The sequence below is a fragment of the Sciurus vulgaris genome, assembly GCF_902686455.1.
Source record: "Sciurus vulgaris genome assembly, chromosome: 2".
Lineage (NCBI taxonomy): Eukaryota > Metazoa > Chordata > Mammalia > Rodentia > Sciuridae > Sciurus > Sciurus vulgaris.
The window spans coordinates 105368623-105381771 of record NC_136462.1 but is presented as its reverse complement, the minus strand read 5'-3'; the positions used below and the strand labels follow the sequence as shown (position 1 = coordinate 105381771).

At 33.6% G+C, this 13149-nt stretch overlaps 1 protein-coding gene and 1 long non-coding RNA gene across 20 annotated transcripts in view; one reads left to right on the top strand and one right to left on the bottom strand.

Moving 5' to 3' along the window:
• TCF12 (transcription factor 12) overlaps window positions 1-13149 on the bottom strand; it is a 345689-nt gene that overhangs the window by 16353 nt on the left and 316187 nt on the right. For 6 of the 19 annotated variants that reach the window (XM_079125904.1, XM_079125903.1, XM_079125893.1 and 3 more), the window contains 5 exons: window positions 12774-12847; window positions 11718-11789; window positions 10723-10929; window positions 1765-1879; window positions 384-546 (listed from right to left, as the gene is read on the bottom strand). In XM_079125904.1, the coding sequence (XP_078982030.1) occupies window positions 384-546; window positions 1765-1879; window positions 10723-10929; window positions 11718-11789; window positions 12774-12847 (631 nt within the window). Of the gene's footprint in view, window positions 1-365; window positions 547-1764; window positions 1880-10722; window positions 10930-11717; window positions 11790-12773; window positions 12848-13149 lie in introns of all 19 variants that reach the window. The other 13 variants (XM_079125900.1, XM_079125889.1, XM_079125907.1 and 10 more) reach the window with 6 other exon arrangements.
• LOC306653090 overlaps window positions 1-13149 on the top strand; it is a 343839-nt gene that overhangs the window by 67385 nt on the left and 263305 nt on the right. The window lies entirely within an intron of this gene.

Sequence of the window (13149 nt, the reverse complement as noted above, 5' to 3'; positions counted from 1 at the left end):
TGAGAGTATTGTCATATACTTAGCTCTTAATATACTGAACATTTATTGACTGAATATATCTAAGTGTTTGTACCACACAATTTAACTTGTTTTAGCTATTTTCCCCTTCATTGTTTTATAGACCAAAAGCATCCTGAGGTAAGAGATGTAATTCTTTGTTTCAATGCAGACCCTAAAATGATGTGGTATAATAGAAAACATAATTTTGGAGTTAAGCCTTCATATTTCTCCCTTTTATGGATGATGAGATAAACATACATAAAAATCCCAACATAATATCTAGAACATAGCTGGCAGTAAATAAATGCATGAAATCCTTCAACTTCAGTTCTTTTCATCTACAGTAAATGAATGAAATTTAATACCTGGATACTAACAAATACCTTGTTCTGCCTCTAGATGAGACCTTGATATCTTTTTGGGAGGATTCGTCGTCTGATTTCATGTCATCTGATGAAGGAGGTTCATGAAGGTTTTCATCCTTTTCTTTGTTTTCAGTCTTGATTTCTGTTGGAACAACAGTTCCAGACTGACTTTGCAACCCACCTAACAAAGAGGCAAAGGAAACAAAATAATATGAGACTGACTTTCATAAACTATTTAACAAGTGAATGAGAAACTAGGAATTAACTTCTTTTTTTTTTTTAAAGTACTTAGGATTGAATCAAGTGGTGTTCTACCATTAAGCTATATTCAGCCCTATCTATCTATCTATCTATCTATCTATCTATCTATCTATCTATCTACCTATCTACCTACCTATCTATCTATCTATCTATCTATCTATCTATCTATCTATCTATCTATCTATCTATCTATCTATCTATCTGGAGACAGGGTCTCCAAGTTCCCCAGGCTTGCCTTGAACTTGAGATCCTCTTGTCTCAGTCTTCCCAATCACTGGGATTAGGCATATGCACCACCATGCCCAGCTTAAAACTTTCAAGATGCTGCCAAGGTAAATGAAATAAGCTGAACATTTCCCTACATAAACACAATGAAATAGGCATCATGACTAAATATAACTAGGAGAAATTTGATGGCTTTTAATGTCACCAATATATCTGTACTTATTTTGGGCTCTACTGTTAACACTGATCTCATAGCTTCCCTTTTATCAAAGTTATATCTCTCCAATTTATTATTATTATTATTTTTGGTATGGGGATTGAACTTAGGGGCACTTAACCACTGAGCCACATCTCCAGTCCTATTTTGTATTTTATTTAGAGACAGGGTCTCACTGAGTTGCTTAGTGCCTTGCTGTTGCTGAGGCTGGTTTTGAACTCACAATCTTCCTGCCTCAACCTCCAAAGCTGCTGGAATTATAAGGCATGCACCACTGAACCTGGCTGTCTCTCCAATTAAATTTTAAAAACCCCAAACAACAGTTACCATTATTCATAATTCTCAATATACTCAGAAATATCTTTATTATTGCCTCTAGGTACCACACAGGCTCACTCAGGAGAGGCAGTAATTAAGGAAGGGACATGAAAGGAGCAGGTAAAAAAACAAACAAAAAAACCCTATACTGAATAATGGGTGTGTACTTGGCTCCATCCATCAATGTATGTCTTTTATCTGCCCATTCAAATGGAACCTTAAATATCTACCCTTTATATTCACGCAGCACCATTACAGTTTGAAATTCCCCCACCTGGGATGATTTTGATTCACAAATATTAGATCCACGGTGAGAAAGTGACAGTCTTTCAAATGATATCTGTTGCTACTACTCCTGAAAACTGACTATACAGATACCTCTATAATTTTCTTGTGTTTTATGGTTCAGGTCTGTGCTTGAAGCAGCGGCGGTACTAGACAGCACTGAATGATTGCCATTGAGACTGACAGAATCTTCCCGATGAGTTCCAACCTAAAATAAAAACAAAACAAAACAACAACAAAACAAAAACAAAAAGAGGTCAAGAACTATCCATATTTTTTGTTTGATGTTATTAAGACAGGGTCTTCCCCTGTTGCCCAGGCTGGCCCTGAACTTCTGGGCTCAAGTAATTCTCCTGCCTCAGTCACAGGTAGGTGGAATAAAAGGTGTGTGCTATCACAACCAGCTCTGTCCAAGTTTTTATAGTTTAAAAGATTAAACAGTATCATTCATCTGAATTTCACATTTTTTTGATGACACTTTTCTGAATTTTGATGAAAACTTCGAAATATAGTACTGATTTCAAATCAGTAAAAATGTTACTTTCAAAAAAATTATAATTTCCAAATTTTTAAATGCCACAGTGTTGTTGTTAGAAGTCAAATGAAATTTTAGAGAAAAAGCATTCCGTAAGGCATAAAGCACTAAAGGTCTATTACTGATCCTACATAAATCTGAAAAACTACTTCAAATGCTACCTAAATATTTAAAAAATATGTGACCTTGTAGTTAACTAAATATTTTTAAATGCATGACCTTGTATTTAACAAAATACAGCTATATTCCAACAGCAGTATTTAATGGGTGTGCCTCCCCCATATAGTTATTTTATTTTTTCTTTCTCTACCTACCTCCCCTCAAATTTTTTTAAAAGCATGGCAAAAGTGATACAAAATTTAAGTAACTTAAAGTAAACAAACTTATGCATTGCCAGGCAACAAAACTGTAATATAAGTTTATGTTAAACGTTAATCAAAAACCTGAAAAGTAAAGCACGGAAATAGCACCAATCATTTAGCTATTGCAATATTTTTAGAAAAACTTGTTAAAGATGAAGCTTTTTATTAGAGCAGTAGCAGACGTGTCAACTAGAAGATTAAGCCTTTAATTAAATAGGTTTATTGCCTGGAGTTATACATGAGAACCATTGTTTTTCAATAACTCCTTCAATCCTAGTAAATTGTTAGGTTTTGTATCCCTCTTGAGTAATTAATAAAGCTTTTATCTTTTATGACTTTGTATGGATTTTACCCTAAGAAGTATAAATATCCCTATGCAAGTTTATCCTTTGGTTTCCTGTGAGCTAAACAAAAGGAACCAAAGCAGTTTTAGGCAATACAGGCCATTTGGCAGTGGATCTGATTACAATATATCAGTTCTTCCACAATACTTTTAAGGAAATATTTGGCTTTAATCCTTCTTCATATCTTTAATGCATTCTTTAAAAACACATTGAGTAAAAACAAACAAACAAACAAAAAAACACATTTAGTGTATTCCATAGCTACTTTAAAAATTATTTGAGGGTTAGTCGATGCTAAGAATCATTTTTGTCACTGTTCTCTTGGATATTTAAGAATTTCTACACCTTTTTTCTAAATCACATGAATTTCAACATGTATTAAAATTATAAAATCTAAGAACTGGAGGAGACTAAAAAAATGATGGCAGACCTCTAATCCCATTCCCACCTCTGAAAGTTTTGAAAAGTCTTTAGGTTTCCCCTATACCCCACAAAAGCTTGAGAAAAATCTAAGAACTTAGCCTGACAGCCAGTGAAAAAGAAACTTATTTTGAAAATGTTTTTAGCTTGACAGCCAGTGAAAAAGAAACTTATTTTGAAAATGTTTCATGAAATTCTCTCTCAAAGGTATCCTAACTTCAGTTCAGGAAATCTTTGTAGGAGATTCCTACAAAAGATGTGTTTATGTTTATAATGGGTTTAAACCTTCCCATGATCTTTGGTAATACATGCTAATTCTGGTCTTATCTAGCATTTTGAGCTGTCACAGGTAATTTAGAAGAAAAATAGTCTCTTAAAATTTAAACTTTAGAGCTGGGGTTGTGGCTCAGTGGTTGTGTGGTCGCCTAGCATGCATGAGGCCAGGGTTTGATCCTCAGCATCACATAAAAATAAAAATAAAAAAAAATTAAACTTTAAGCAGGTATCTAAGTAGAACAAGTTATACTTTATGTATGTATATTCTGCCAAAATACATTCTACTGTCATGTATAACTAAAAAAAAAAAAAAAAAAAAAAGATTTAAACTTTAAAACATGTATATTTACTATATATTATACAAATGAATTTCATTTTATAGCTCTGTAAGACAATACCATTGAACAGTAATAATGTGAATTTTCATTCACTTAAGGTAAACTGTATCTGCTGAATTTTAATTTCCTTTTAGTTCATTAGTATAAATATTTTTTTGATTTTTGGGAACTAAAATAATAAAAAATATTCTATCACCTTCCTGATGAAGGGTTTTGCAGACACAGGATCATTATCTAAACAACAAATTTTAAGGATTCTACCTTTCTCTTTAAGGAAAATCAGACTGATCAATTTATTTTGTAATATAAATGCCAGAAAGTATTTTTGCCTCCAGGGTCACCAATCTACATTACTGACTTCCAAAAGAGAAAATTTAATTGGTATACACAGTAAAAATATAAGCCTTTAAAAAATGGTCTAGGACTAGCAGAAAGCTTGATGTCTGGAGTTTTTCATGTTATTGAAGTTACCAGGAACTTTTTCTTTGTAAGTTGACTCCCTTTGCAAATGGCCCTCATACATTTTCTGGAGAATTTGACTTTCACAATTTTTATAGTTCCCTTTAACCCTTGCTCACCCTGGCTCCCACATCCTCCCTTTAATCTGCTGTTCCACATTCAAATGGCTGTCTGCACGCACAACAGGTGTATAAACAGTTCTTTGTCTGAGCCTAAAGCCTGTGGGGCAGTCAGATAGAACCCTGTTTAATTGTTCACCTCGTTAGCATACAGCTGACAGGCTGCCACTACTGGGGGAGTAGCAGTGAAGGCAAACCCCTGGGCCTGCTATGTGCTAAATTTCAATTATTATGAAGAGCCCTGTTTCAGAATAAAAGGCCTATTCCATTAAATGACATCATCCTGCATACAGAATCTTCATAATCTGTGTATGGCCTGACTTTTGTGGGAGCATCCATCAAGGGACTTGTTTTCATCTAATCTGGCCAATGGCTTTAGCACTTGGAATGGAAAAATGTTAAATCTAATTAATTGATGAATAAGAGGTCTTGTGAATTAAGGGACAGACTGAAAACTACTGAGTATGAATTCCTCTCTGATTTTGGATTCTATTCTAATAATTTGTTCAAGTGATTTAAATTAGTATTAGGCTACAGACTGATTAAAGGATCTTTATATACTATTTACCCCAATGGATTTTGTTTTATTTGAAGAGTTTTATACTAGACACTTGGCAATATTCCATTTGTTATATTTCTTTTTAAAATACTTCCATAAATGTATAACTTCCATCGTTTTCAAACTTTAAGAACATAGCATTTTAAAACTTACTGAACTCCTTAAAAAGCACTAAAATGTGAGTTCATGAAATCCATGATTCTAAAAGTGACTACTGTCCTAATGGAAGGTTAAGAAGATTTCAAATTTATTTTGATGAGTGACAAAAATGCTGAGATAATTTTGAATAAAATATTACTTTATTTACCTGACAAAAAAAAAATTCAGCACACCCCTCCCCCCAAAAAAAGAAAGAAAAGACTGATTAAATTTCCGTAGGACTTTTAACATTGAAACTAAGAGACCCCATGGATGGAATTTTATACTATGTTATTAATAGGAATATTTCAGATATGCATCAAGTATACATAATTCTAACTTTAATCTGGTCTGAAAGAATCACTGACTGCGGAAGAACTAAGTACCTTTTGTTAAAGACATGCTATCATTGAGCTATTTTGTTGGGCGTAGTTATTTAAATATTACAGCCATGAACAAATAAATGTGACATACAACTATATGCTCCTGAGACCTGTGTAATAATGCTCAAATGAAATCAATGATTCCATTAATTTTCAGCTTTTCACTTAACAACATTTCTTCCTGTCAGCAGTTTATTCCAAAAGTTTATTCTTACACTAAATAAATGGGAGCACAACAAAAGTCAAATGCTGACATTTCAATCATTCTTAAAAACTCCAATGATGTGTTTTAAAATTAAAATGATACAACAGTATCACATACGAATTAGAGTATTTGACAGAAAGTTGTAAGTTTTATATTTGCTTCAGTAAAATATGGAAAAATATATAAAAAATGGAAAGGGAATAAGAAATTAGTAAATGAAAACACTGACTTCATTCAATAATAAATGCAAATATTAAAAAGATGCCAGGCTGGTTACCCTAATTTTCTAAAAAGGAATATAAATTACCAATTTCCTAGGTTCTTTTTCTGATATAATTACTTCTACGAAATTTAATTTTTATATAATGAAAACATGTTCTGTGATTGAAACCTCATTTAATTTTAAACTCTGAGGCTACAAGTATATCCACTTAAAAGAAACAATAACCAACATTGTCTTTTGATATGGACTTCTAATAACATATTTTTAGCTAGTGACAGGCTTTACAACCTTGATGTGAAATATAAATCCTTTTTTTGGGAAAAAAAAAGCAAACAATTATTTCACCTATCAACAATAAGATGGATCATCTATGAACCAATACTAATGATAACCTTAAGGGCATAATCTTGTTATAACTAAAAGCAAAAGAATGGGGATGTATCTAGGTGGCAGAGCACTTACTTGCCTAGCATGCTTCAGCCTGGGTTCATCCTCACAGAGAAGGGGTTCTCAACAACCTATTTCCTTGACCCAGGATACTGTTTTGAACACATAGACTTTACACTGCAAGTAACCTTGATTACTGATTTGTTCACATTGCAGGCTGGGAGCTAAACTGTTGCTACCACCTTATTCGTTTTTTTTTTTTTTTTTTTTTTTCTTTTTTTTTGAGACAGTCTTGCTATCTTGCCCAGACTGGCCTTGAACTCCTGGGTTCTAGCAGTCCTACTGACTCAGTTTCTAGCGGGGGCTACAGGTGTGTGTCACTTATGCTGGGATATGGTAGGACACTTTTATTCTGTCATTAACTCCTTTCTTTCCATTCCTAGTGCATCTTGGTCACCTCAACTATTTCAACTACCTTCAACAAAACTCCCAAACTACCCATTAAAACAAAACAAGCAAAAAGTCATGGGCTCCAAGAAAAAGATAAAAACACAGCACAAAACATGTTATCTGTACTAATATGTCAATTACTAGTCAATTCATGTTCTAAGTCAGGAATTGGCAAAGTAAGGCTTGTGGCTAAATCCTGTTTGTACTTTTTTTCTTTTTTTATAAATAAAGTTAAGTTGGAATATAGCTGCACTTACCCATATGTTTTCATATTGTCTATAAATGCTTTCATGTTACAATGCCAGAATTAAGCGGATGTGGGGCTGGGGATATAATACAGTGTTAACAATGCTTGCCTAGCACTCATAAGGCCCTAAGTTCCATCCTTTCTCTCTCTCTCTCTCTCTCTCTCTCTCTCACACACACACACACACACACACACACACACACACACACACACACACAGTGGTGATAGAACAGTCTATAAAACTAAAAATATTTACTATCTTGCTTTTTACAGAAAAAAGATGTGTTGACCCTTTTCTAAACATCAAGAAAGAAACCAGCATCATATTTAAACTCTATAATTAGGATGCTGGTCTATAAGGCCCATTAGAACAAAATTCCATATAAAAAAGATATATGAATGTTCTATGGAGCTTCTGTAAATATTTATCAGAATAATTCTAGTCTCTTAAGAGACATAAATGGAATGATGAAAACAAAATGTTTTTGAAAAGCAGCTGATCTCACAAATTCTACATGGTGACGCAGAATTATCAATAAACTGGTATTTCTGTGGTCACTTTGCAAATGTATCCTCCAGCTTTAGGAGCCTAAAACAAACATTAATGTATGATAATGCAGGAAAAAAAGTATGTAAGTTTCTAAACAAGATTTAAAAAAAAAAAGGTAATGTCAGAATGTGAAATTATGTCATTTCTCTGACATAGCCAGGAAAACACATGGAGGTGATAAAGGGACAATAAAAAGAGGAGGGTTAACCCTTGGGGATGGATGAAATAGTCACAAAAGTGCCCCATCCCTAAATTACACACCTTCCAAGAATAGAAGAGTTGATTCCACATAGTGGGTATTCAGCATGTAAGCAAGGGCTTTGAGCAGTACTGACAGAAGCCCTTAGATAGGGCAGAAAGCCACCAGGATACAACAGTCTTCCTTGGACTGGGTGTGTAGCTCAGTGGTAGTGCACTCAGAGTACTTGCTTACCATGAACACTGTCAAAAAAAAAAAAAAAAAAAAAAAAAAAAAGAAAAGAAAGAAAGAAAGAAAAGTCTTCCTCCTCAATAACAAACCTTACTTGGGTGAGAATCACTGGGAGACTATGATCTTCATTTTATTTTGTCTTTTTTTTTTTTTTTTTTTTTTTTTTTCTGAAAGTGAGGATTTGGGGCTTATTAAAAAAAAAAAAAAAAAAAAAAAAAAAAAAAAAGGCTTATTTAGAAGGATGGGAGATAAATACTAACTCACCTGACTGTCAGATTTTGTCAGTCACTTTTTATTTTGAGTATAAGCCTGGCAAAAATATATGATCTCCACTGCTGGGAAGTATCAGTGATTGTGTCTGGATAGGGTGGAGACAGCAGATAATGTTTAGCAAATTTTTAATAGGTCTGTGCTCTCTATGAAGGCTAGCAGGACTGAAGAAATCTTGACAGACACTTTGAGCAGTAGCTTCGGTTTAGCTGCTCTTGTCTTGATATTGCTACTCTTAGTCAGACTTACCCTAAATTTCAGAAAACCCTTCTTTCTAAACTACTTGGAGATTTTTCCTTTTTAGAAATATTCTGGCCATTCCTTTGGTTGATGTTCTAAAGGAGGCAACAGGCAGCAGGCAGGCACATTCTTTTTCTATTTTTTGGTACTGGTTATTGAACCCAGGGGCACTTATCCACTGAGTCTTATCCCAGGCCTTTTTATATTAAGTCAAGGTAGGCAGGCACATTCTTATAGGATAAAGTGGGAGTTACTGTGTTAGTTAAAAGCTTCAGAGCAATATCTAATGATATTATTTTCTCTCCTAGTCCTTTAAAAATGTATTACATTTACATGGCTCTGGAGGTCTAGAATTTAAAAAAATCTCTTTTTCTCTTAAGGCATGTCCCAAAAACAATCTTCTTAAGATAGGAAGTTCCATTTTGTACAAACTCTGTATTTAGTTGGGAAGAAATATAGGTATATCAAATATTGTGGCATGTAAGTTAGATTAGGAGAAGTGAACTAGTAACAGTAAAGAATTAAAAATGGTTAAGAAGTAAGAAATAATAAATGCTGGGCATGGTGGTGTACACCTATAATCCTAGTGACTCAGAAGGCTGAGGAAGGAAGGTTCCAAGTTCAAGGCCAGTGCTGGCAACTTATTGAGACCTAAGCAACTTAGTGAGACCATGTCACAAAATAAAATTTTAAAAAAGGGCTGGGGATATGGCTCAGTGGTAAAGTGCCCCTGGGTTAAATCTCTAGTACGCACACATAAAAAGAGGTAAGGAATTAAGAACTGTAAATATTGAGACCAACTTGGACTTTATGCTGATTTCCAAGTCACTTTTCTAAAGATTAAATAGCATCTCAGCAAATTGTCAATAATTAATTTAGTGTTCTACATTCATATTTGCAAGACAGTGTCCTGTTAGTCTTATTACACCATTAAAGTTATTTTACACTACTAGTACCCTCATATTTCTAAGTTTAATCATTCATAAATGTTTTCACTTTTATTAGCTTATTAATAGCAATAAAAACTAATTTAAAAAGGAGCCTAAATTTTAACATTTTGTAACATTAAAAAAACCCCCAAAATAAAAACCTAGTTGCTAAGATATGCAGATATCTAATGTCACCCATGTTGTGGAAAACACTGTCCTCAGAAACCAGGCAGTCTTGTTTGATGTTTATTTTGGAGACTCCAAAATGAATATAAATGGCTTGTCTGACATGTGAATGTGGAAATCTGGAAGCAATCCCATTTTATAGAACACAAGCCTTTAGCATTTGGGGCACCTAATTATTTTGATGATAGGCGAATTTTAGCCTTGATCACATGGCTTACAGCTAAAAATCTGTTTCATAGGAGACATTTCGCAGCATGCAGTGAACCTTAAAACCCATGCTATAAACATCCAAACACGTGGTATCAGTTAAATATCAGGTTCAAAAAGAACTTCACTCCTTTAAAAGACAATCTGGATAGAAAATAATGCAAGACATTCAACAGAGTTTTTGACGTGTATGCCTGTAGAGGTTTACTCCCCCCACCCCCTAAAGAATTGCCATGTTTTTTCAAAGATGGATTGAATTAGTTTATTCTCTATGGGAATTAATCTAAAACTGTTTCCTTTCTTTGTTACTTAAATAACAGCTGTTCTTAAAACTAGCCCTAATTTTTTCTTCTTTTGGGAGTAAAGTTTAAATTTGAACATGTACAAACTACAATTTCACATTTTTTTGGCTATTGAAGGCAAATTCCAAATTATAATAAAAAACAATTTTTCTGGAGGAAAATCCTTGAAATTCAGTCTTGCTTCACTGCTTTTGCTATTCAGACTTCCTACTCACTATTTCAATACACAAACCATTGTGTCAATTACCCAAAGTCTGGAAAAAAGTTCAGATTTAAGCTAAAATGATCTCCAGAAAAAAAAAAAAAATTTTGTATGTGATCATAAGCAGGATTTTATGGGCTAATACTTAGCCACTGACTCTGCCCAAAACAGTAAAGAAATTTCATAAGAGCCTCTCTTTACCTTCAACTCTCTTCCTCAAAGATATTGTGAAAAACATTTAGGATAATAAGCTTTAGGGGTTATTACAAAGAAGGCAAGTACTATTTTACCATTGAAGTGGATCGATTGTTTGTAACAAGGCTTGATCCTCCATAGTTTGAACTGAGGCTTCCAATTGGTGCATTATGGGATGGTCCCAATAAACTGTGTATATCACTGTGACCAGCAGGCAAACTGGTGGAAGGTCCCACAGCATGGTTCCGTAGCACATGGATAGCATCATCCAGTCTGTCTAAACGATCCTCCATTCGAGACTGCTATAAGAATTAAAAAAACAAAACAAAACAAAAACCAAAAAACAAAACAAAACAAAACAAAAAAACAACATGGAGCTTACTGTTGGTATCTGTTCAATTTATTTAAGTGCTGTATTTCCTACTTTGGGATATATGAAAGACACTAAGTGAAATGCAAATCAAGTGGCTTCAAAACCAACTACCTGACTATAAACAACAACAAAAGAAAGGCTATCTGGAGGCTATGCTAAATTTTTGAAGATTCAGAAACAATCACTGTTTTATAAAACAAATTTACCAGTCTACTACAAGGTTTATTTCTTTTAGCTTCTACAAAAGAGAAAGGGTATTATATGAATATTTAATTTTAGTTGATAAAAAAGGATAAACTGAACCTTAATAATGATCTTGAAAGATGTCAACTGGGAAAAAGTCCTCGAATCCATCAAATTTAAGCTATCATTTTGTTTTAGGCAAATAAAGCATACCTATCTTAAATGGTGAACAGATCTAAGATAAGCTCTTAACAAAACTGAAGAAATGACATTGTCTGTGGATACACACGTGTCCCATACACAAACATATTAGAATTTTAAAAATCAAAAGCACATGCCAGTAGAGCTCATTTTAGAAGAATCACTCAACAATATAAGGCAAAGTCTACTCTTATATACTACTACAAAAACAGAAATGGTCAACTGTTTGATTTTAAAAGACTCTGGAGTCTGTACAGCTTGATGATTTAAATGAATAATGGGAAGTATAAGTAATTGAAACACAAAAAAGGCACCATCCAAAAGAAATAGTACCTCACAGACATCCTTTAAGAAGGACATTGCATCTTGCAAATGTTCGTGAAGTTGCTGCTCAACTCGATTTTTCTGGCAAAGTCAAGACAGAACAGGAGGCAAAGCACAGGTTAAGATTAACTCCAAAAGAGATGAGGAAATAGCTGATGTGCACGTTGGCATAACATGTTAGTAAAGTTAATGTGGAGCCTGAGAGATCTACTTGTATTAAAGTATGAGAAGGCTGAAATTTAACAGGAAGTTACAAGGTTAGCATCTAAACAGCACATGTTGCTTCTATTTGCTTGCAAAATATGTGAGAAGAAAACTTTCCCTCAATTTAAAATGTTCTGGTTAGTCATAGAAAAAGAACGTCTCTATTTGCAACCTGGAATTATTGAATGATAGCATGACTTAGCATTTGATCATATCATCTTTATTTTGTTTTTATTATACTTTGTAATTCTGGGTTATAAATGTAAGTATACAAAAGCAACAGCAGTTAACATTCTATCACAAATTCTTTACCCTTAATTACCTAGAAGGTTTCTATATTTTTTTTTTTCTGGTAAATAGTGTTTTGCTTATATGATTTACACAATATAATCTTTGTTATAAGAAAACGTGAGAATACTTTCATGACAAAAGTAATTGACAGTCACTTTTAACATAAATGTAATAATATATACACAGCATTATACAATTTTGCACTACTGGATTTCATTTTCTTCCTTTTACTTCTTTTTTTTTCAGTTTCCTCGCATGTGGAAACATAAAAGTATAGAAAAATGAAGCCCTAGATTTGTCAAAGAAACAAAAATTTTACAATACTATTTTAACACCAGCTGTCCTGACACCAAAAGCCTGATGTCCCAAAGAACAGATGGTAAAGGCACACCCAAAGTGTTGTATTGTTCAACCAAATCAGGCCATTTGTTAGCAAAGAATTCGTGTGTAATGCTATCCTACTGTTTCTTCACTGTTACACAAGATTTATTAAAACAAACAAAACCAAAAACCCTCCAAAGTATAGATAAAATCCTATAAGACCTGTAATGACTTGTAAGAGGCTCTTACCAGGGAGTGGAGGGAGTTTTCATAGTTTGGTGATGAAGGAGCTTGACCTCCAGGTCTGGGCCACTGACTGGTACCTATTAAAACCCAAAAGCACCCACAAGACTGAGTTAACTCAGCTATCTTGATAATCTTCTGAAGGAAGGTTAAGGATACTCCATAAATGTAAATAAATTTACATGAAAAAAATTTTCAGCTTTCATCACAGTACTAGCTACTTATATGCTTCAATTAAATAAACCTTTCATTATAATTACAACAATGTAGGGAGCTGAGAAAAAAATTATACTTTAAAACAACTACTTTTATGTTTGCATATTCTTTGGACTACACATATCTTGAGAAACGCACTTCTAATGTACATGATTTTTACTGTCTC